Genomic DNA, 25582 nt, shown 5'->3' on the forward strand with positions numbered 1-25582 from the left:
GTTATTATTTTATTGACCATTAGCCAAGCAATGGTGGTTCAGAGTCAAATGTCCAAAATTCTAATCTCAGCTCCATTACTTAGAAGCCTCCCAATCTTGGACCTCCCTATGCCTCAGTTTCCTCCTCTGACATAGAGATGAAAGCAGTACCTCCCTCAGCCAGTTATGGTGAGGCATGATCGTATGTGCTCATTATGCCTGGCACGGTGCTCATAAAATATTAGCCAGTACTGCGCTAGTCAAACATTAAGTTAACTACATGATTACATAGTGATATGGACCCACAACTTTTTCTTCCTTCAACTGGTTCTCTCTAGCTCTTCATTAGCCTGATGACATGCCTTAATATCCTTCACGAATAAGACTCTCTAAACACTCATCCAAACACTATGTGTAGTCTATGAAAAGTTTCAATTTCAATAACTCATATGCTGGCATGAAAATTTAAGAAAGAAACTCAGAAACTTTCAGTGGGCTATAAATAATCACAGATTTAAATATCTGGGTGTCTGTTTGCATGATATGCTTTCCTGGAAATCAGGCAATCGGTACCTGGCCACTCAAACACTAGGAGCCGTGATGCATTCTAGTGCAAGAGGAGCTGAGACCACTCCTTGGCTCTGGGTCTTCCACAGTTCAGTGGTTTCCAGAATCTGTGCGGGGGCTGGGATTACACGTAGGATAATGCAAACTATTACAAATAACTAATACTTGGCACATATATGTTAGACCTTCATAATAATTAAAAATTTAACTACTCTTACATATTTATATATTTCCTTTTAAATGCAAGTAACAACATTGTTTTTCTTGGATATAACCCTTAACGAGTTTAATGAGCGAACTTTTGGGAGTGCAACGTGTAGGTAAGTTATAGACATGTCTGAAATAGTGAGTAATTCTGGGGGAAAAAAAAAGCCTTTCCTTATGAAAATCTCAGAAGATATAAGTCTTACAAACACTTTTTTTTTGCACTGCAATACACTTAAACATGGGGGATGAGATTAAAGTTACATATTGAAGAAACAAGATGAAATTTACAATATTACTATAAAATAAAAATTCAGATTTTCATAAATTTTATAATTTGTATTAAAGACCTCACTGTCTGTCCCCTGTCTGTGTCAACCCTGCTGAATAGTTTTCCTGTGACCTCTGGCTGTTTGAGTTTTTACTGGCTGGAGTGATCATGTAAGACCTCGCCCAGTTGGAATCTATGTTTTTATATACAGAGATTGTTCCTTACATTTGTACTGCAGACCACGATCTTACAAAGCCTTTGACAATCATCATTTTACTTTTTACTTACCACAAACCCAGGAGGTTGGTGTTGTGAAAGTTTGAATGGAAACTTTGAATGGAAAGTTTGAAAGGAAACATCCTTTCCCCTGCCCAGACAATGTAGAAGACCACGCTAACTGATCAGTCTTACCTTTCTTAAATTCAAACACGGTCCAGGCAGAGTCTTGACCTGGCAGCTTGGGACACAGCTGAGGTAGGTCACAGACCCAGGAAAGAGCACTGTGCAGGCTGACTTGGCTGTCGTTTGGATGGGGATGTGACAGGCTAGGGATTGGTTGGTGGTTAGCCAACTGCCTGGCAGCAGGTGTTAGGAAAACTCAAAGCCAGAGAAACAAGGCTTGGTGGCAGATAGAGGGAAGAGGTCAGGCAGAGAGCTGGGATCCTAGTTAATAGCTCAGAGTGCTTCAAACACCTGGACAGCTCCTGCCACCTGCTTTGACTAAGAACCCTGGCTTTCCTGATTAGGTCAACCCCTGTTACTCTTGGAGGAAGTCTTTGCTACTAGAAAAGGTCTTATCCACAAATACTGAGTTAATACCTTAAAATCATTTGCCATAGGCTCAGAAGAGAAGCATACATCTGGCCCAAGGTAGGGACCCACAGCGGTGTCCTCCCCGGGCAGGGAGGTCATATCATCCTCTTCCTCAGACTGAGGGCTCTATGTCTCCTGGACAACAGTTGAGGACCAAGTCTCAGAGCTGTTTCTAAGCAAAGCTTAATGTCATAACCAAAGGCAGCTTCCCCTAGCATGGCAAATCCCTATCTACAAAGTGTTCTTCCATTTATTCTGCCTTATACATCAGGGGCAATGATGAAACTTCTTAAGGGTAATTTTCATTATTTTTGCAGCAACAATATCGGGAAACACAACTTTACATACTGCCCAACAACAGCGTCTATTTGAATCTACTACCTTAAAAAAAATCTGACCTAAAGTTGTTCTAAGCTGAAGCTGATTGGAAATGGCTGGGACTCCTTCCATGAGCTAACTTTGAAATATCACCTATTTTTATAGTCATTAACCCACTCTAAGGTTGTACCACTATGATCTTAACAACTTGCTTTAACATCACTCTTGGTGCTCACTTTGTTCAAATGTGCTTTAGCCTTTGGCCAAAACCAAATAAAATACGGCTCTGATCTGACCACATCAGCTCTGCTGTCAAAAATGTCCTGGCTCCTTACCTCACACTTCCCTACTCCAGGGACCTCTGGCTTGTCCCTAGTGGCAGGCTAAGGTCTAGCACATTCTGAAGCCACCTCTGCCCTGGATAGGAACTATTAGAAGGGATCTGGCTGCTGTTGATGAATTTCACTCTCTGCAGCATTCACAATGAGGTCCTGCAGGGGCGTTGTGTTTGTTTGGTCAGGGCTTTTTCCATTAGGTTTGGTCATCAGCAGTTGGCTGGTTACAAATGCAGTCCTAAGATCGAATGGCTGGAATCCAATTATCCCAGCTTCCTGTCTGTAGAGCCCTGCCAGAGAAGAACACAGTCGTGTTTGCCTGCCTTGTCAGGCTCCCAGGACTCAAAGTATATCATTTGGAGAAAACTAACAAACAACAGATCCCCAGATGTTTTGATGGAGCGGCAACATGGTGTGGAAAGAGGATGCACTGGTCCAGAACGCAGAATCTAACACTATTCCATATTCTGCCTCTTCCTGGCTCAGTGTCTACCTCTTCACTTCTCTGAGCTTCTGTTTCTCATTTATTAGTGGGAGATCATAACACCAACCACTGGGCTATTGGGAGCTTTTTAATGAGATGATGTATGTGAAAGAGCTTTGAAAACTATAATGATTATGGTGATGACGATAATAATAACAAGGTTAACTGACATTTACTGAGTGCCTATCGTGAGAAATGCACCCTAGTGGGTGTTTAATAGACACCATCTCATTTAATACCCACAAACATCTTTTGAAACATTGGTGATGATGGTAATAATGATATTAATAACAACAGCTAACATTTCTTAAGTGTTTACTATATACCAGCCTCCAGCGTCAGCATTTTATGCATGTTAACATAAGTAATCATTACATCATGTGAAATAGGTACTATTATCATCTCTAATTGACATATGGGAAAAACTGGATACAGCAGTTGGGTAATCTGCTCAAGAACAAGCTGGTGGTAAGAGGCCACAAGGATTCAAACATAGGCATTCTGGTTCTAGGACAGAAGTTGGCAAACTTTTTCTATAAAAGGCTAGATGTAAGAATTTTAGATTTGGGGGCCACATGCCATTTCTGTTGCATATTCTTCTTTTTTATTTTTTTTGGGGGGGGCTGGTTTAGTTCTCGTTTTTGTTGATTTTTTAAACCCCTTTACAAATGTAAAAACCATTCTTATCTCAAGGGTTACACAGAAATAGGCTGACAGCTGAACATGGCCTACCATAGTTTAATGACCCTTGCTCTAGACATAATTTCAATTTTACAGACAAGGAAACTAATGCTCAAGTACTTAAGTAATTGAAATCAGGATTTTAATCCAGTTTTGTCTGCTTCCAGAAAGTGTGTCAACCCATACTCTATTGCTTTCATGTATGCTGTTAAAATGTAAGATATTACCACTGAGTTAGGGACGCTATACTCATCCCAGTCAATTTCCAAAGAGAATAGGTTTTTCTTATTTGAACAGACTTGGGGACAAGATAACAGTTGAGATTTAGCAGACCCAATGCCTAGTACAGTGCCTGATGCATAGTAGGCATGACATATATCTGTATTGAGTGAAAGAATTCTGATTTCTGATTAGATTCAGTGATTAACCAAGATCTCAGCCATTTGCTCAAACTCTCAAGACCTTGTGTTTGAGTCTGTAAATGAAGGCAATGACATAGTCCTTCATCTAGTTCATAGGGAATCTGTAACAATTTATGAGATAATTTCCATAGAACTATTTGGAGAAAAGATATTATGTAAAGAAATATGATCTCCACGATGAATTGTTCTATTGACAGCAATGGCACTTGGAGACTCTATTTATGACTTCGAAATAAATATATCACTAGCCAGAAACAGTACAATAGGGACAAGTCTGTGACTTCATCAAGTTAATATTGTTGTATCCACCAATACAATCTCATAATAAAGCAGGGATTTTTATTTTAACCTTGGGTTTTTACTTCAGGGAATAAGTGAACTTCTTGGAAATGTATTCAAAATTCTGTCCAGATTTCTAGGGGGAAGGCCATAGATTTTATCAGACTCTCAAAGAGTTTTATTATACCCTAAATGTTAGAACTACAATAAAATTGCTGCAGTGTAGTCTGCACCTGATGAGGAAAAGGGAAAGATAAAACTTGCCAGTGTGTAGTGATCAGTGCTAGGTTTTCCAGATACCCCTGTCAGTATGATGCTTTGTTATACTCTCAAGATACCCACTTAGGATCCTAAAGCAGCTCACCAGTTCCCCGCTGGCACGGGAGTCTGGGTCTACAATCCAACCAGAAGATTAATCACCTGTCTAAGCTGGGTGCAGTGACAAACACTCAGGGTAACCAGCAGGGTAAAAGCAGCTACAAAATGCAGCAACAGGGTCTTTTCCAGTTTTATCTTTACCCCCAAGATCAGGCCCACAGAGACTGTCATAACAAGGCTTTTTTTTTTTTTTTTTTTTTTCATTACTAGCACCTAGCACAATGCCTGGCACATAGTGGGTGTTTAATAAAAATTTATCTGAATGAAGATTAGGATAATAATGATATTGATAAAAATTATTCCTTTCATTCCTGCTATGCTTAATAAGATTGTGTCCTTCCATTATCTCTTAAGATACTATCTCAAGTATACAGTCTACATGGACTCATTTGTCTTTGTCAATTAGAGGGTGTTTTTTACTTTGTACTGTTTATTGTTGGTGATGGTTTTATGCTGAGGTAGCTAGTTTGGATGCTTCTCTTTTTGTTTGTGAGCCTGAGAGCATCCTTCCTTGGAGATTATGGTTGTTGCCCCAGGGAATTAGGTTCTGTGGGCCTAGACCAGGGCGGGCTGGATTAGGCTTCACAGACGAGGCAGTCCATGAACTAGGCCTTGGCTTTTAATGGCAAGTGGTGGGAGAGAAGCACAGCGGGCTGCTGCTGCAGAGCAGGGAGAAATCACATATGGACCTAACAGCTGGAAAGGGAAGTGGTGCTTGGCTCATTCTTACTCATTCCACTCTGAGTTGGGCATTGTGTCATGGGTGTGGACAATATATGGATGAGCAAATGGGACCCACTTTAAGTTTTTGAGTAGAGCTGTTGAATATGGAAAATTTTCAGCGTATAGAACATTTTAGGGGGGTGTTATTTAGTTTTTCTTTCCGTTAGTTGTTTTGTGTATATGTGTGATTTTAAAACTAGATTAACCCATACAGATGTAAAAGGAAAAGAATTAGAAGATAAAGGTAGTTATCTAGTGTAAGGTGATGGGGAACAAGCTCTAAGAGGCGGCAGTGAAACTGGGAGAAAAGACTAGATTTAAGTCTTTTCAAAGGAAGAGAATTTGGAGACTAAATTTAAGCATAAAAGGTAAAGAAATCAGAGATGACTTCCCACCTGGAGTACTAGAATAATAATAATAATACTTCGCATTTGTTGCCCAGTCCTATACATTTTAGAATACTGTCTTTTTTTTTTTCTTTTCTTTTTTTTTTGTTACTGTGTCTTAATTAACCTCACTGGACTTACCACTTTTTGCCTGGCTTTCTAGTTTTTGTGACTGTATCTTTTCCTGACTACTAATGTGGAAGCCATCAAAGGCCAAAGAAAAAAAATTGATTTATTTCTCTCTTCTCTAGCAGCACAAAAACCTTTGTCAAGTGAATAAATAAAGTTTGGTATCTGTGAGGGGGGCTAGGGCACTTGTTTCATGAGAAATTTGAGACCCAGAGGGGAAGTGACTTTCCAGAAGTCACCCAGCTGGTGAAGGATGCAAGGCAGAATCAGAATCCATGCTTTTTTTTCCCCATTATACAGGCTATCACAAGTGAAACCATCAGTTGCAAAGGAAGGTTTAAATAGCAAATAAATGCCAGAAAATTAGAAAATAAATAGAGACTGCTCTCCACTGAGAGGGCTACTATTAGATGAGACAGAATTCTGGAATGACTTTGGCTTTTACTTTTATAAGCTCAATGTTTCCGGAAGGCTCTGCATTAAGGAGAGGAGATGCAGTAATAAGGGTAACCCTGATAAAACCACTCTTTCCTGGTTCCTTCCACTGACTCACATCGCCTTGACCAACTGCCCACTCTCTGGCTGGCGGGTACAAGAGGTCCACCAGAAATGGTGCCTTGGCTCAGTCAGCCAGGGGCTTTTCACTTGAAATTCTGAATCCCTGGCTTCCCTTCCCTTTCACAAAGCCTTAGGAATGGATGACTCACAGTCTCCTCCAAGGCAAGTTCCTGAGGATGATAAAGAGAGATGGCTATAAGGCTTTGGAGAAAGAATGTGGGGTGGGAGGGAGGGTCTGTGTTCTAGCCAAGAATTTCATCATTAAGCAGTGGCATATGGGCCCCCATTTGGACTCTGTTGACAAGAAGACCATATCCTAATGATTATCATGCTAATTCAGGAGACCAAGGCTGGAATAAAATGACGTAACCCCCCAATGGCATTCAATACTGAGAAAGACTCAATTGAAATTAAATTATCTGATCTCAACCAAGTTTTTTAAAAGCACAGATAATGTCTGACCTTTCATCCAAGGCCCCAGACGAATTTAAAGGACCATCCATTCAGGCTACCAGGATACTCACACATATTATAAAATGTCTTCTAATTTTGGAGGGAGTGTCTCTTCAAAGTTTGATGACATTGTTCTGTCTCCTACCTTCTACACAGGCAGAAAAAAAGAGTATGAACTCTCAGGATAGGCAAATCTAGGCTTGTATCCTGGTTTTGCTCATAATTACTTGTGTAACCTGGGTTAGAAACTTAGTCACCGTAAGCCTCATTTTACTTATCCATAACACGAGGGTTATTATATAAAATACCAATTATCTGCCTGGTGGTGTTGTAATTGCTATCATATGCAAAATTTTATTTAAATTATATAACCTCATAAGTTAGGTAGCATTAACACCTCTATTTTACTCACGAAGAAACTGAGGCTCAGAGAAGTTAATTAACTTGCCCAAAGAAGCACAGCTGGCAACTTAGGAAGCTAGGATTCAATACAATCAATACTTTTTTTGAGAATTAAATGTTATATGTCAAGTGTCAAAGTAGTACTGACATAACTTAGGTGCTCAATAAAGTTGTGTCCCTTTACCATCTTAGAAGGGGAAGTGTTACTATTGCTTAGAAAATTCATGAATTGGAGAAAATAAAGAGACATTTTAGGCGTTCTGTAACAAGACACTGAATCAACTGAACTCCATTTCCTGCCCACTCTCATCATGTAAATCTTCTCTGACTCTGTAACCAAATACTTTATCATTTCCAGCTTCTCCTGAGTAGTGTTCATAGCCTGCCCTTTTCTGGATCAGACAACTGACATAGAAATAACCACTGCCTGCCACCTTCACCACTTCCCCACCTCTGGTTTCTCAACACCCTTTCCATATGTCTCTACATGCAGCTTTGAATTTCAAATGTCATGGAATCCAGAGTAATAATAGTAACAGCTACACTTCAGTGAGAGTGTATGCCAGGGACTATGCTCCACTGTTTATAAGCTTTAATCCACTGACTCTTCACAACAACACTCTACAGGATGGGCTATCGTTATCCCTATGCTAGGAAGAAACTGAGGCTCAGACAGTCACGAACTTCTCCAAAGTTACACACAATTAGTAACTGGAAAAGCCTGAATCTAAACCCATGTCTATCTAATGACAAAGCCCAAGCTCTTAACCACAAAAAGCTTCTCAGTTTATAGATGCAAAACTTAAGCCAGAGAGGGGCAGGGACATGTGCAGAGTCATACAGCAAGTTAGGATGCTGGGCAGAAAGGACGCATTTCCTGACATCGCTTGAGCATGCTCTATCATACCCTAGCCTGAGCAACTCCACTGTTGTCCATTCCACATCCATGGCCTGGACCATCACCCATCATTCACTCCATGCTCTGTGCTGTGTCCATAAATACCATTACTGGTGAAATGGTAGCCAATGGTTCTCTAGGATTATACAACATCAAGTAACTCACACTTCACTACCACATTCTATAAATATAAAACTTTAAGCTTAAGTTCTTTTTCAATAGACAGACATGAATCAAAAAAGGGGGAAAAAAACTTGCCATAAATCACGGAAATAATGGTACTTTAAAACTCCAATCCTTTGCTACTTGCAAGAAATATGATAAACATCTTGATTTTATTCAGAACTGTCACAGAAGGATTTTCTTCTTATCAGAAGGCTGCAGCTTTTGCAGTGGATGGAGTGTTAAACAGCAGAGCAGCAGTGAGATTTGAAGGCTGAAAGAGCTAAGCAGGATGGCGCAGTGCAGATGCTGTAAACAAAAACTCCAAACTCTCCCAAATAAGTAAATTCAGTGAATTTACTGGATAGCTTCATTGTATACAAACCTGTGTTGGGCGCAAGAAAAAGGGGAAAAAAAGATGATCGGTAAGAATTGGCTCCTGTTCCCAAGGAGCTCAAAATCCAGGATCCAGGAGGGAAGTTCAGAATAGGCATCATTAATGAACCACACCGAAAAGCTTATGAAAATGTCATAGCAGAAAACAAAGTACTTTGGGGATTGGAATAGATAAAAAAAACCTTCACTCTGTCTTGGAGGGTGGAAAAGACTTCAAGTAGAAGGTGGCATTTGAGATAGACCACGTAAGAGATGCTGGGAGACGTACGCCCAAAGGAAAGGATAGAAGGACCAATAAACTGAAGGTGAAAACGCAAAGAGCGAGTGAGGGGAACACGGAGCAGCCTGCCTGCTTTGGAGGGATAAAGAGGGATAACCGGAGGCGAAACTCTAAGTAGCAGACTTAGAAAACTATGGACAGCCCAGATCCGGTTGGCAATAAGGAGTCCTTTGGAGGTTCTGATCCAGGAAATGTCATGCTCAAAGTTGTCTTTTACAGCCTAACTCCCCAGTCCAGATGAAGATAGCTGTAGAAGGATGGAGATAAAAAAGTGCACGAGGAAAATCTACTGATTATATAACCAGATTGAATTTCCTCTAATTTCTGATGAAATGAATAGTTTTATAGGAAATCACTTTCTGACTAGTCAAGAATTGGTTTTTACTCCCAATTAGGTGCTACTGGAATTAGCATAGGTAAAATCAATGAAGAATCACTGTATAAATGCATCTTTCATTTGTTTACAGATAGCCAACACTCCACGGAGAAAGAAGGGAAGCAAAAGGAAAAAGACAAGAAGAGAATTCATCTGTTTCAAGGATGGTTCTTGGTGCTAAAAGGAACAGGCCTCAGGTGGATCAAGTCCCCTCAGCCTTTCTGGGGAGAAAGGCTGGACTTGGCAGGGCCTGGGTTCCATTTCCCTATTTCTGGCTCCAAGTAATCTCTGTTCTTGGGGAAATTCCAGGTTAACTTCCATGTGATGGGAAAATGATACTTACCTTGCAGGGTTTCATTTAAAATGCTTCCCACCAAGCCTGGCTCACAGTAAGGAACTGATGAATGGTAATTAAAGCTACCACATTATTGTCAGTTTTTATGTACTTCTCTGATCCCATCTCCTACCACTTTCCCCACATTCACTGAGTGCCATGCACACATGCCAAGCTCATTTCTGCCTCATATTCTTTGCATCTGCTGTTCTCTTTGCCTGACATAATATTCCCCCCAGATTAACACATGACTGACTCTTCGTCAACATTCTTGTCCCCCGTCACAGGGGCTGACCTCCTTGAAGCTCTTCTGACTGCCCCAAATAACGTCCACACCCCTGCCTCATCTCAATTTTTTTTGTTCTTTATAGCACTTGTGTGTATCTAAACTTGTCTAATTCATATATATATGTCTCCTTGTTTATTTTCTGGCTCCCAATGAGGGAGCAGAGATCTTATCAGTTTATTTATTAACGGACCTCTGGCAACAGGCCTTGGCACATAGTAGGTGTTTAAAAAATATGTTTCTCTGAACATTGACAGAATTAAAGTATGTAGCACACAGAAATCACCTAGCACATGGTGAGTACTGAATCAATGTTCATTCCTCCCCCTTGCATGGGTCCAGAGAATGGCTGCTCCAAAGTGAAGAAAGACAATTTGGAAGGAAAACAAAAAAGGGTATAGTCGTCCAAGGCTAGGCTAGTCGAGTTTCTGGGGTCTAGTTCTCTGCCTTGACACAGCAGATACTTCACAGGAGGTGAAGGCTCAGGTTGTCATTCTAGATGGATGTTTCAGGAGATGAGGCATTTTCTGTATGCAGGAAGAGGTTCTGCAAATAAGTGGACAGGTGTGATTCTGAGGAAAGTCATCAGGAGAAATAGCTCACAGGAGTCTTATGAGTGCTTTAGAATAATTAAGAAGGAGGGAAAGCCAAGCACCATCACAGACTTTCAGTGGAGAGTGCCTGGTCCAGCTGCCTAGGGTTTTTGGATGGCTTATAATGAGTAGAGATGAGGGACCCAGATCTACCTGTTCCCCATCCTACTTTGACCTATTGCAATGGAGTTCCAGGTAAATTTGTGTATGAAGAACGTATTTTGATTTGAAACCTGATTCTTGTCCACTCTCTGCATTTCATATGTGAGATGATGGTGGCCCCAAGGACTGAACAGAAGAACTGGGGTGAGTACCCTGCCCCTGACTGCTGATGTTGGTCTTTCCATTGCCCCACACTCAGAAGAGTTGGGACCTGGATTTCATTGACATGTACTCTAGGCCTAAAATCCCAGGAGCTCCATGGCAAGGGAGCTGGACTCTAGAATCCTGGGTTGTTCATGACACCAAAAAAAGGAGGCAGATGCTTAATAACCTCAATTCAAGACCTCTGAATATAGAGTACAACTGTCAAGCTGACTTGAATGGCTCCTATGGCATATGCCCTGAGTGTGGCTGGGTTGAATCCTACCGCATCACCTGCTCTTGGGATGACCCATGTAAGAGAGATCTGTCCTAGCACCTGAGGCTGACAAAGGTGGCAGACAGACAGACAGGTAGAATTACATTATCTAGGAGTCCTGGACTTCTGTCTTTACCTTGAGGAGAACCTGATACTGGAGACGAAAAATTCTCCAGCTTCGAACGCCTGAAGCTTCTGAGGGATGAGTTGGGCTACAGAGATTACAGAGAAGCTGCACAGAACTGAGGCATGGAATTGACTTTGGCATTTTATTGTGTACTCAAAGTTCCCTTAATGGTTTTAAGACTTTAGATTTCCCTCCATATATAATTTCTTCAACATGTACAGAATGCACAAATATAAACATGTGTAATTTATTAACGTTTATCAATAAATAGAGAGACTTTATCAATGAAAAAAACAAGTCTTTGTGGGCTCCTGTTTTTCCTAGAACACATTCTGGGGAACTGCATCAAAAAGTGGATTATTGTAAAGCCAAGGGTGCTTTCCATAGAAACAAATTAGAATCAGGGGTCCTAGTACTTCAAAGCTTTAGCTTCAAATAAATCAGAAGCATAACTAACAATTTCATAAAAACAAAAATACAACCATCATTAAAACTTGTAAGCCTTTGAGTTATATAATTAAGTTCCATGTTCTGTATAATGGGCACACATGTACTTTATATGTTGATTACACAAAGGGACTCAGTTTGCTAGAAACTGTATGAGTGGCCCCACTTGTAATTCTGCTTTATTAAAAATGTAAACAAAATTAAGGTGTTTGCTAAATAACACTAAACGATAATTAACAATAATTTACATAGACTATCAGATTAGGAAAAAATCTCAAAATTATCTGGTTCAGTATCTTAGTAGACCCTTTATGTAACATTCTTGTTAGCTGGTCATTCATGATCTGATTTATGTTGGAGGGTTCTTTTCACAGGGGATTCGAGAGAGAGAGAGAGAGAGAGAGAGAGAGAGAGAGAGAGAATTTACAGGGTGGGGATAATTTCGATGACCCAAGTCTTTTTCCTCTAAATAAATGTTTTCATGGCAAAAAGGCATTTGAATTTATTCCATGTGACTTTGAAGTTACATGAAAAATTAGACTCATTCTCACCAAAGTTAGTCTGTAGTCCCCATCTCTCTCCATCCACCTCTTTACTTTGAGAACAACAAAATCCCCTCAATTAAGAGTGTTTGTGATGTATAAATTTGCAATGTTTGTGTGTTTTGGGTAACCTAGAATAACTAAATGCAGAGGGGTGAATTTGGAAGAATGGACCCCAAAAAGATGATCACTTGGTACTGTTTTTCAGTACAGAAAGCTCACTCTCTAAATTGGTCCACCTCTTGGTGAAGAAATTCTTAGTCCTTGAGCGCCCAGGAGCATCCAAAGTAACCCGAAGTCATAATAAACAGAATGCCATTTTATGATTTACAGAACATCTTCACAAGAATTGTCTTATTTTTCTCCACGGCAACTTCATGAAGTAGGCAGGAGAGATTGCTTCTGAGGCCAGAGAGGTCCAGTTATTAGTTCAGGGTCACACAGTAAGTCAGCAATTGATTTAGTGCCCGTGCTGCTTCTCTGCTGCACCCATCCTTACTGTGTGCTCACAGAGGTTGTGAACAGCGTGTGCAGCAGCCAGACAAACAGTGTGAGTCTCACTGCCAGGTTCAGGGCCTTGGGGCTCAATCCCTTGCTGCTCCCTCCTTTGTATTAGAGAAGGATCATCCTCAAAACGGTGGTTGCCTCCTGTGCCCCAACCTCATTAACGGCAGAGGAACAGTGACTTAAAAAAGCACAGGGGATTGGCCCATCCAGAGTCAACGTGCAAGTAAGGACTTAAATAAACTTTCTTCATATATGACGAGAATAGGCCCCCAGATGAACCTGCTCCACGGATCAGTGAGAGCCCCAGCCTGCACCAGGAGCATTTCAGCGTGGCGCAGTCTTTCTCAGCAGCATTTGGGAGTCCCGAGTCACATTGCTCAGTAGAGGCTTTGCCCCCTCCCTAAGGAATGACTTTCTCCACAACAAAACTGTAAGCCTTTGCAGGGCACATAATTTTTTTTTTTTTTTTTTTTTTTTTTTTTTGTATTTGGGTGGTTTGGGGCAATCTTCTCTTCCTCATTCCAAGTCTCTTTCCGGTCTGGTGCAATTCCGGAACGGAAGTCAACGTCAGTGGAAATGACACCTGACTTCTTAAGCAGCAGGAACAAGGACAGTATGATGAAGTCCTGAGACGCTATCAAATCACAGCCAAGACCAAAGTTGAAACCTCACACGGCTCTGGGATGTGGCGGCGTTTACCTCCCTGGGACCTTCACTCTGGGGCAGGTGGTAAGAGCCATGAACTTCGCTTTGAATGAAAGACATCCAGGTTTATCTGAAGGGCAAAGCTGGCAAGGTCAAGGGTCTACAAGGCCCAAATGAGGTGGCTAGTTCCTCTGAAACAAAGTCAAAAGGCAGGCAGGCCACACCTTTCTGAGGTAGCTGATGGCCATAGCAGCATCCTGTTGTCACAGAAACAGAACGGAATCTTAGAGATCCCCTGGTCCAAACTTCCGTTGACAGATGCAGAAAGTGAGGTCCAGGGATGGAAGGGCATAGGTCACGATCTCCCACATGTTAGGAGTGGAGCCAGGGCTGGAATTCGGGTCCTCTGACTTGAAGTCAAGCACTGTTTTCCACCGCAAGCGCTGCTTGGTTCTGCCTCCTCCACCTGGGGAAACTGCAGTGAGTGACACGTCTCGGCAGGGTGCGCCTCCAATTGTTCTCTCCTTTGGGAGCAGCAAGGCCAGATTCAAGGGTTATAAATTGGTACCATGGGCTTTGCTACAAGCTCGTGGGAAAGATTCCAAAGTCTTTCAATAAACACTATGATGCCGCCAGCCCTGCCCAAGGCGCTTTAGGAGAGGATTTGTTCCAGGAAAGCGAGCGTTTCAGAGCAGGAGGGCCTGAGGCCATGGCACTGGCAGGGAGCTGTCTGTCTTCAGCTTCCCTCCGAGGTTGCTGCAGAGACTGTTTTCCTCTCAAGGATCTTTGCCCTGTTTCTTCCATGGTGAATAAATGGAGCATGTCCTGAAGAGAAGGACTGACATGGACATAAGGCAAAGCAAGTGGAAGTCTGTGACTGATATGGGGGGCTGGCCAGGAGGATGCACATTTGGACCCACATTCCGGGAGGAAAGTGTATTAGTGTCTGGCACAGAGCAGGACAGAGATGAGCTGGTGAGTAGTTTGAACATGGCTGTGACAGACACAAACAAGCAAGAGATGCGTGCTTTTGGAACACAACTCTGACCAAGGCAGGTACAGGCAGGATGTGTTTTGACAGTGCATGTGAGCAGGCACAGCAAAGAAGGAATATTTGCGGACATCTATGACTGAGATAGGACACAGTGAGTGATTGTGTTTGAAACATGAGCGAGACAAACCAGGCACAGTAAGGGGATATACTGGGGACAACAGAGACTATGAGGCCAGGGTGACTATGAAGCCGGGAAGTGGGAGTGCTAGGAAATAAAAAGATCCCTTCAAGGGGGATCTCTGGAGGAGAACCCCCAGTGAACAAGGGAGCCCTCCTGTCCCCTGCCACATGCTGGAATCCTGGAGGAAAAGCCCGATGGGCATGGGGTGCCTGCACCAATGGATGGAATGCTGGGTGAAGAGAATACCGGGTGCAGTCAGGCACGAGCAGCAGCTTAGGACCTGGCCCTCTCTTGGAGGGATGGCTGTCTTCAGGGTCACTGCCCCAGGGGCCTAAGTGTCACTGGGCTGAGCAGCCACCAAAGGAGAAGTTGTTGGGGGGTGGGACTGACTCTCCCATTGGCCACCACACTCCACTGCATCCCTAGAGAGGGGAAAAGATCACAGAACCTCAGAGTTGGAACGGACAGATAGGCTGGTGAAAGAGCCCACCCACTGCAGGAAAGCCCCTTGTGCCATGCAGATGGGTAGTTGTTTAGCTCCTGCTTAGGAATCTCCACTGACCGGCCAGGCCATATTACTTTTGAGCAACTTTAGCTATTGGCAAGAGCTTATTAATGTTCTGCCAAAATCAGCCTTCCTACAGCTTCTACCCTGTGGAACTACTATGCCCTCCAGGCCCACTCAAAATTCTTCCCTCTACTAATTATATCCTCCAAGTTCTCTCTTCTCCAGGCTACACATTTCCATTTTCTTTAATAGTTCATTATATATTATGGCTTCCAGATTATTGTCCATAATGGGCACTGTCCTCTAAACACAGTCCTTATTATAAATATCTCTCTTGAAATATAGTACCAGGAAAGAGCCCAAATTTACACAGTGAGCCTGATTTATGTCACATACTTTTCATCATCAATTTAGTTCACGTCTATGAATGCAGTCAACATTAAGTTCATTTCTGACAATGGTAATATGCTATTGGCTTATATGTTAAGCTCATTGCCAACTTTTATCTTTTTGATACAAACAGCTGTCAATTCTTGTGGTTCTTTATTACATTGGTGCAGTTTATTTTATTTATTTATTTTTTTATTTATTCACTCATTCACTCATTTAGCCAAAATATAGGACATTTGTCTCAGTTTAATTTCATTTTATTGATTTGGTATCATTTTAGTCAACTGAGATCATTCTAAACCATAACAATTTCAACATTCAAGATAGGATTATTTAGCACTGACTCAAGCTAGACTTTAAGGATTCTACCAACACATAGGGAGATCAGATAATCTATTGCTACCTAGATTTTTCAGTTTAGCATCATCCGCTTCTTAGATCTTCAATCTTCAGTCAAGAGAAAAACTACTGATTGAACAGGGCTAAACCAGAGAATTGTGGTACCCCACCACAGACTGCCTTCCCAGCACACAGGTAACAATCCGTGTGCCTGAGAATGGACCCACCCATGGAAGGTTTTATGTAATGCCTTGCTGAAATGTCTCTGTCGAGCAGTAAATCTGTCCTAATAGATAATGAAATTAGTTGGCATGAATTATTTTGTAATGAAACAACACTGACTCTTGCATACAAATCATTTGTATAATAACTGTCTTTGAGTTTTGATAAGGTCTGTTTCAAGCTATGAGTCTAAAGTTTCTGCAGTCTAGCTTTAATCTTTCTTTAAGAACTGGGACAATATTTACTGGTCTCCAGGCTGCCATCATATCCTGAGTCCACAAAAGAGCTCCAGTCAGAGGTCTTATCAACCAGTTCCTTTAATCCCGTGAGAAATAATACATCTTGGCTCAGAGACAGTTAAAAGTTTTCCGTCAATCCCAGGCAGCAACTTCTTCCCTGCGATGTTCTCTTCCTTCCAGTTGCAAGATTATTCTTACTAAAGCAGAATATGCAAGATTTCGTCCCTAAATAATGAGAGCTATTTCTGGGTTTTCCACTTGCTCTAAACATACCTTTTGATTCATCTTTGGTTATACATTCCTTCTGCCAGATTTTCCACATGCCATTCCTCAAGTATAAGCTCTCTAGAAAACTCAAGATGTGGCCTAATGTCTTTACATACGCCCCACATTTTTATCTGTTTTATTCACTGAACATATCTATTAAAAGAAAGAATGAATGAACAGAAAGGAAGGAGAGAAGGAAGGAAGGAAGGAAGGAAGGAAGGAAGGAAGGAAGGGAGGGAGGGAGGGAGGGAGAAAGGAAGGTTTTCTCATTTCTCACTGGCCAAATTCCCTTTGTATCATACTTATTATTATCATTATTAGCAACAATAAAAACCACCACCCATTAGGGCAGCACCTGTGTGCCAGGCACTGGGCTAAGTGTGTTATATGCATTAATTCATGTATTTTAAACCCATTTAACAGACAAGGAAACTGAGTTTCAGTTTAAATAATTTGCCCAAATTTGCTCAGTTAATAAATGGCAGAATCAGACCTACATTCCAGTCATTTTTGATTCCAAAGTCTGGGCTCTGAATTGTCCTGATACACTGTCACTCATCATCTTGAGAACCACCACTAAGTTCAGTGTTCAGGTTCTGCTGTCTCTAGCATCTCCTTGTCCCACTATGATGGACTCAGGGTAAAAGGAATATGTATGTGGGTGTATATTATATCCTTCCCGTGGGAAGCCTACAGTATAATGTGTCTCCTCCTCTTACTGAAACACAGTGTAACTGGGACGTTAACATGGGACTCTTTCCTGCTAACCCCTCTTACCCACTAAAGGAACATCTTTGCCAAGAGGCGTATATATTTTCCGTGATTCAGAACCAGGGAGACTAGGTAGAAAAGGAAAAAGAACCTGCAGAGTCAGGAGGAAAGTAGAGAGAGCAGAGGAAGGGGCTAAGTGAATAAACATAATGAAGAATGAGGAGAGAGGATGGAAGACAAAGCAGGAAGACCTGGGCTAAAGTGAAGCATTGAGTTGGGTACGTGGGAGGCTCCAGAGCAGTTGGGGAGCATGGAGGAGGCTCTTTGAGAAGTGTTTCCAAAATGTTGTATTGGTTCTCTCATATAATCCTTCCAAATATTCAAATAAAGACTGAGATTTCTGCAGAATTGCTATTGGGTGCCTGGTACCACTCCTTTTTATTCAGACAACATCAATATAGCCCTTGCCAAGGAGAGAAGTCATGAATAAAGGAAAATGGCCCAGCCTCTTAACTCCAAGGAGGACTCACAACCAACTCCCTTTAAGTAGGGAAAAAGGAGACTTGAGAATAATGCTAGGGTGATCTTGTGTCCTGGTTGTGGCCTGTGTCAGTCTCAGTTTACACTCCTGTACTAATCTAATTGTTCACAGTTAACAATTTAATATCATCTGCCTTTTAGGTCTTCATTCAGGATACAAAGTCACGGTGCAATATGCTGCACCCCAAGAGACCTCAACCCATACAATGAATCACACTCAGGAGGCACAGCTTTAACACTCAGTGAGCCCCTTTCACTTTCAACTGCAAGGCCACCTTACTAACTCAGCAATGTGAACAATAAACCAGAAGACAGGAACCTGGATTCCAATGCCTTTTTAGCCTCCATCCATGCATGCCTCTGAGGACTTAGTCCCTTTCCTGTGCCTCATTTTCCCCGTCCTTTAAACAAGGAGGATTATCTATAAGATCCCTTGCAGCTCTGACATTCTGGTTCTATGAGGAGTAGAGATGGTGGGTGACAAATACAGACCTTCTGATTGGGTACCAGCTGTGTGTGGGACTGTTCTCCAAAGCTGTGGGTAATTGCTTCAAATTTGGCTTTAATATTCTATTGTTAGTATCTGATGCTTTATATTCTGTGTGGAGGGAAGAGGTTTCGCTGGAAACACAGGGAGGATAATTTTTGGATTTGTATTAAAGAATTTGAAAGACCTCAATTTCTGAACCTGTGAAGTTACACTGCAAAGCTGTTAAATGTATCTGGTTAGGATAGGATAGGGAGGGCCTGAGATGCCACAACTTAAAATGCAGCGAGACCACAACTGTCCTTCCTTACACATGTGCTTGATCAGAAACACTGGCAGAGCCGCTCAAAATTTCTGATGCAAAACATCATTAAAAAAGAATCTCTGATATTTTTACAGACTTAAGATGCAGTTTCTTGTTTTAATAGTTTTAGTAAAATCCTCTACAATTTATGAAGCATTTTTGTATCATTTTCCACATTTAATGTTCAACACAAACCTGTAAGGAAGGAAAGTAGGTACAATGTAGGGGCATGGATTGATTGATGGGTAACAGTGGATCTAGTGCTATAAATCAGGTGTTCTGCCTCCCAAATCAGGAATTCTGTCCGTTGGGAAACATGGAAATCATTTGTACAGTGGGAAGAGTTTTGTGATGAAGTTTAATATTAATGGTTGACGAAATAGAGTTACAATTCCCTTTGTTCCAGAAGAAGAGGGAGGAGGAGGAGGAGAAGGAAAAAGAGGAAAAGATGAGAGAGATCACTAGCTAAGTCATCTTTCACAAAATTGTTCAGAGACTATGTGCATCAGAATTATCTTGGGTACTTATGAAATACAGATTCCCAGGATCCACATCAGACCTCTGACAAGAGGGTGGGAGTGGGGAGTGGGGAGAGGGCAGGGGTGGAGTGGGGAGAGGGCAGGGGTGGGGTGGGGAGGGCATAAATCTGCATTTTTAAAAAGTGCTCTCACATAATTCTTAGGCACATGGGAGTAAAGATTCCCGGAGGAGGTGAATGTCCAGTTATTCTACTCACACCTGAGGCAGAGCTTAGCACTGGAGACAGGGGGCAGTAAGAGAAAGGACAAGTGAGTGGGAAGGGCCAGAGCTAGCAGTATGAGACATTCAGCGATTCTGCACAAGGGATCAGAAAGGAAGCATTGACATGCATGCAAAGAGTCCATTTTAGCAAAGTGGACAAGGGGTATTTGTTGGCTTTTATGACACTGATGATGAAACGAGAATAGACTTGGTGATAAATCATGAAAGCGAGGTGGCAAAAAATGTAAAGAGATGCACAAAGCAATATTTTTTAAGGTGCTTTTCATGTGATGAAAAAATAGAATGCTTGGTTACAATTAGCTGATAAAAACTAATTGAACTGTTTACAAACAGTAAGCACATAAACTTGTACTAATTTATCAGTAAATTCAATGGCTCAAAAGGTGATGGCCTAGGCCAATTTCTTCATTTGTCTTTAGATCACTATCAACCAGAACAGAATATTGACTCTGGAAGATCCAGTATTTCCCAAACATGGGATGTTTTCCACAGGTGATATGCCAAACAAAGAGGCACAACGTTAAACAATCTGAATCACAGTAAGGAGATCCAATACTTCTTTCACTCATTCTGCTCATTTTAAAGAGACGTACTCAGTTTGGCCCCACTCTGGCTTTAACAATTCTCTACTACCTAATAAAATGGAGAGCAGGCCTTTGACTCAGAGCCTTTGGCAGACAATATTATTAAATTTTAATAGTAAAAAAGTTATGCAAATAATAATAATTTGTTTTGTTTTCATTGTATTTAATTTTAAAATCATCTTCTCTACATGATTTTTCACTTAAGGTCATAATAGAGAGTTTCATTTACAAACAGATTTATTTAAATTAAAAATGTATTTAAAGATAAATAGTAAATAAATAATAGCATGGGCAGAATGTTGATACGGGTAAAAATTGTGAAAATAGCAGGCAAATGACAAAAAACCCTATCAGATGAGAAAACTTAATTGCAGGGAGCACACACACTGTCTTGACAAGGACATAAAGCAATGCATCCTCAGGGTGGGAACTCCGGGATCTTTGTATTATTTTGTGCTGCTTGCAGAAAGAATCCCAGATAGCTAAATTTGCACAGTTTGGAATGCTTAGCTCTGGACAAAACATATTCTCAGGGGCTCTTGAATTCCATCACCAGCCTCAAGATATGTCCATGTTTCAACATGCCAAAGTGCAAGATCAAGTCAGTACGCATGGCTTATTCTAATCCGAATGCACGTCTATTTCTCAATGTGCACATATAATTAAGGTCAAACCAATTTCCTTGTGAGGCCTTTTTCCACTGTCTACCACAGTTCCTAAAGGACAAATAAAAGACTGGAACTTTGAGTCTGGGGGATCAGACTGTCTGCCTGCTTCTTCTGCTGAACTATTCTGATATGACAGAACCTAAAAATATGTAGGAGAAAATGCCTTAAAAGTATGGATCCATGATAATATCAGCCAATATTAATTGAGCGTTTATTATGTGTCAGTGATTGTGCTAAACTAATCATGGATTATCTCATATAATTTTCACAACAATCCTATCACATAGGTTTTATTATTTACAGGCTCAAGTTGTGTGGAATGAGGCGTAGTAACTTGCCCAAGTCAGATCATCTAGGGAGAGGTGGAGCCACCAGCTGAACCAGGCAAATCCAACTCAAGAGTCTTATTGTACCAGCTTCACTAAATGTGCACCTTCACTGAAGAGGCACCCTCGGCTCTTAGACACTGCAGGTAGGAAATGTCCTGCTCTCGAGAAGCTGTCCAGGTGAGCAGAGGGTGTTTTAAGTGCATAAAATTACTTAAGATCCCACAGGATGAGCTGAGCCTCCAAGAAAAAGAGCAGCAGGTGGTGTGAGAGCCCAGAGGAGGAAGTGGTTAGGTCCAATATTCAGGGGGTAGGGATTAGGAAAGTTGAGAGAGCTCATATTGGAACTGTGCCTCAAGGAATGAGCAGGCTTGTGCCAGGAGGGAAAGTGAGAAAGAGCATTTGGGACAGCAGAAGTAATCCAGAGGCTGGAGAATTCACTATTTATCTAAGGAAAACTGATCAATCTTGCATGCTTATTGCATAGGAAGTTAGGTCGGGGGAGAGTTGAGGGAAATGAGTTGGAAAACCAGACTGGGTCAGGCAAGAAGGGCTTTATATGCCCTTCACCATCTGCCCACTGCAAGTCACACTATATTGCTCAAGGCTATTCTATTACAGCTCAATCCAGCTGGCATTTACAGTTTAAAATCCCACGTGTCTGAATGGCCTTAACATCCTCTTAAACGATACACATGAAGTAGCTTCTCTCTCTATGGCTATATTATACACATAGTCCCAAAAGAAAACCAGAGGCAAAAAAATTATAATTTGCAACCCAGCCAATGTCTTGCCTTGGATTATAATAAGTTACCCCTCACTGGGAAGAGAGACAGACAACTACCTACTAGGTAAGCTGTAGAAGAGATCACTGCATTGGTTGGGATATTTGACCAGATCACTTCTGAAGCCCTTTCCATGTCTAAGAATCAAAAGTTCTGCATTATTTCAAGAGTTTTTAATTAACTAGCAAGGAGCATAGCTTAGTGGTTAACAGCAAGGGCTCTGAAATTAGGTGAACATGTGTTAGAATCCTGGCCCACCACTCACCAGCTATAGGACACTAGCCAAGTTATTTAACCTCTCTGAGTCTCAATTTCCCCATCAGTAAAATGGGGATAATAATACCTGCTCCATGGATTATATTAAGGACTCCATGAGATGACACATGTAATGCACTTAGCGCAATGGCTGGCATATAAAGCCAGTGTTCGGTAAATGGTAGATGCTAAGATGATGATAATAAAGATGGTGACATCTGGACCAGGAAACCAAGTTATTCGTAGGCAACTAGTTATTATACATGACAATCATACACACACACACACACACACACACACACACACACTCCTTTCCCCAAAGTCAGAAACTCTAAGCAGGCAATGAAAATTCACAAATAGAAGAAAAATTCCATTACGCCAGCCAGCAAAGGAAATAAAAGTTTGAAAAGAATAAAAGGAACATGAGTAGGCACCAAATATATTTGTTTGTCAGGTTTATCAAAATATAGATTCACCCATTTCTTAGAGAACAAAAAGCTCTCCAAGAACAATTCTAACTGTGAAATGTTTCCGAGAATCTTGTAAAAAATGAGAATGAGAAAATAATTCAGAAATCACTTTGTAAAAAGCAGGTCCTTGGCTCTTTGGTTGAATATAACCCAGAGCACACTCAGATATTTGTTTATATAACCAGAAGCCATCCACCAGGTTTCCTTGCTCAAGGGTTGGAGATGATTTCACAGCATTTCTTGGAGCACAGAAGCTAGAACTTTCTGCCTCACTCCCTTCCCCACAGTTCCCCTATCCTTGCAGTTGAAGTAATTTTCCTTCTCCTTCTGAACTTGTTGCTCAGGAACTATCCTGTACCTTATGAGGAGGATATTATGGTGATTTTGACCCCAAACCATTTCCCCTCAGACCCAGTTCTGACAATGAACCAGTGTTCCAGAAGAAGAAGCCTTGTCTTCTCAACCTAGTGTTCCTGCTTTTTTGCCTACTAAGATGATGATTATGATAAGGAGAACACAATATATCAATAAGTTACTTATCCCAGGCTCTATATGTACAGTATCTCACACCGGCCTCGTAACAGTGCTATGAGGCAAGAGCCACCTTTACTTCCACTTTTGTACAGGAAGAAACCAAGGCAGCAAGAGGTCAAGTAACTTGCCCAGGATCACGCAGGTTCAAAGTGGCAGGACCTGAATTCAGACTGAGGTCCATCAAATGCCAAGTCCTATGCTTTTAGCCATAACACTAAACTGCTTCATCAGTACTCTGATTTCCTCTAGATTGGGACCCTGCCTTACTACCTTCAGATCAGAGAAGCTCAGGTCTTAACTGTCCCCATGTGAAAAAGGAAGAACATGAAAACCAGGTTAAGGGGATGTTTCTTTAATCTCAGTCCTTCTCCTTACAAATATTTAAACAGCAATTCCTTTCATACTAAAGCCTCAAAGAACAGAAATTTATCTGGATAGGTGGATATGACAACATTTTTCTCAAACAGAATCTCAGAAATAAAATCAGCTGCTTAACCACTGAGCAGGCATCTATAGAACCCAGGAATGGATTCCTTCCTTAGATGTGTCTAAACTTCCTACTAGCCAGATTGCTAGAAGAATCATAAAGGAAAAGAGAATGGTCTCTGCAATTGACAAAATCACCTCTGGCACATCTCTTCCCACTGGTAACCTTTCCAGAAGGTCTCCAGCTTCAACCAAACAAAGTGCTACACTGGCTAAAGTAGGTTTTGCTCTCTCTTGTGTTTAACTGCACTGTGGGAGGACTTGGTGGTTCTGTAACTCACACAATCACAAAGAAAGGGTCTGAAAATCTCTCCTTTGACCTCTCACCCCTTCCTTGGCCATGTTGACAAATGATCAGTCAATGCTTCCAGTGACTGATGGTCCATCAACACTTCTAAGTGACTGGTGATCATCCAGTTTTCTCCTTCTACTTTATTAGGAACATCTCTTAGTAAGAGGATCCGTTCCGTTTTGTGCTGAAATATGTATTCTTAAAACTTCAATCCTTTGTACCTACCTCTTTCCCTTGAGACCATGCAGAACAAATCAGATCCCTCTTTCCCAAAACAGCCTTCAGAGATATTAAAAACAACGCTCATGACCTGAATCTTCTTTGAGCCCTAAACTCATCATCCCCCATTCCTTACATCGTTCTTCACATGTCATGAATTCTGCAAAGAAAATCATGATGTTTATCCTCTCCTGGAGACACTCTAGTTTGTCGACACTCAGAATAAGAAGCAGCTTTACCACTTCTATGGGCCAGAGTCAGGTATCATTACAGTGTGGACTAAGCACACATTTACATGGGGATATGGTTTCCTAGTAGGTCTCCTAGTGTGCTTTGGAGGCGATTCCTTCCTGAACAGCTGCTCCAACTAAATCGGGAGGCAAGTGTCTCTGTGTCTCTGGCAAGTGCATGCTGTAAGGGAACAAGCTCACAGAGCCTGCCTCGGAGAAAGGGCTTATCTGCAACATTACTACTGGCACTCTAACCACGGACATTCAGGGCCTTTCCTCTCAGAAATAATTGCCTTGTCTTGTCTTGGGAGTGGATGTGGATTAAGAGGAGCCAAAGGATGCAGGGGCTGCACTGTAGAAGGCAGATAAAAGCACACACAACTCCTGGCATTGTTCAAAGACCTCTCCTGCTGTCCCCTGGCAGAGGTAAGGAGGTTCTTTGTTGCAAATCCCAGAGGATTGGTTTAAAGCAGGGTTTTTCAACCACAGATTTATTTTGAAATTAGGGACCAGACAATTCTCTGGCAGGGGGGTGTCCCATGCATTCTTGAATGTTTAGTAGCATCTCTGGTCTCTGTCCACTGGATGCCAGTAGCATCCACCAGTTGTGAAAACCAAAAATGCCTTCAGGCATTTGCTAAATGTCCCCTGGTAAACAAAACTGTCCCCAGTTGAGAACTACCAGTTTAAATCCAGACTATCTCAATAGTTTAAGACATGGAGCTAGACCTAAACTTGAAGCATTATCTATGCGAACTTTCTCATTTTATTGGTGCTGAGAGAAATGATAGCAATCAGTAAGGAATTAGAAGACAGGCTTCCTGCTCTTTCCAGTACACTGATGGTTCTCAATCCTGCTGTACATTAGAGCTCCTAAAACATATGCATTTCTGGTCCCCAACCAGACCAATTAAAATGGAATTTCTACATGTGGAACCCAGGAGCTCCCAGGTGACTCTAGTGTGCAGCCAGGGTCAAGGGTCAGAGCCCCACATCACACTGCCTCTATTCTTGACCTCTGATAGATCACCTTGAGCACCACTGGAGCTGGGTGTGGTTTGGGGTTTGCCCTGAAGTGTGACATGCACAGTGGGCACCAAACTCAGAGGGCTGGTACATGGAACCCTAACACCCTAGCAACAAGAGCACCTGCAGAGCCAAAGGGGGAAAACAAATACACATAGACTGTAACCAACTTGTTCGACAAGTTAGCATGTTTTATGTTGGATCAAAG

At 41.6% G+C, this 25582-nt stretch overlaps 1 protein-coding gene across 7 annotated transcripts in view; it reads right to left on the bottom strand.

Annotated features, from left to right (window-relative positions):
- The window catches only part of HTR4 (5-hydroxytryptamine receptor 4), a 394426-nt gene that overhangs the window by 16649 nt on the left and 352195 nt on the right, over positions 1-25582 (bottom strand). For 5 of the 7 annotated variants that reach the window (XM_068536142.1, XM_068536143.1, XM_068536145.1 and 2 more), the window contains one exon: positions 14885-15152. The exons of the other annotated variants lie outside the window; for them this stretch is intronic. In XM_068536142.1, the coding sequence (XP_068392243.1) occupies positions 15062-15152 (91 nt within the window). In that variant the 3' untranslated portion in view covers positions 14885-15061. Of the gene's footprint in view, positions 1-14884; positions 15153-25582 lie in introns of those variants that run through there. 7 annotated transcript variants of the gene reach the window in all.

The sequence above is a fragment of the Eschrichtius robustus genome, chromosome 2, assembly GCF_028021215.1.
Source record: "Eschrichtius robustus isolate mEscRob2 chromosome 2, mEscRob2.pri, whole genome shotgun sequence".
Taxonomy (NCBI): Eukaryota; Metazoa; Chordata; class Mammalia; order Artiodactyla; family Eschrichtiidae; genus Eschrichtius; species Eschrichtius robustus.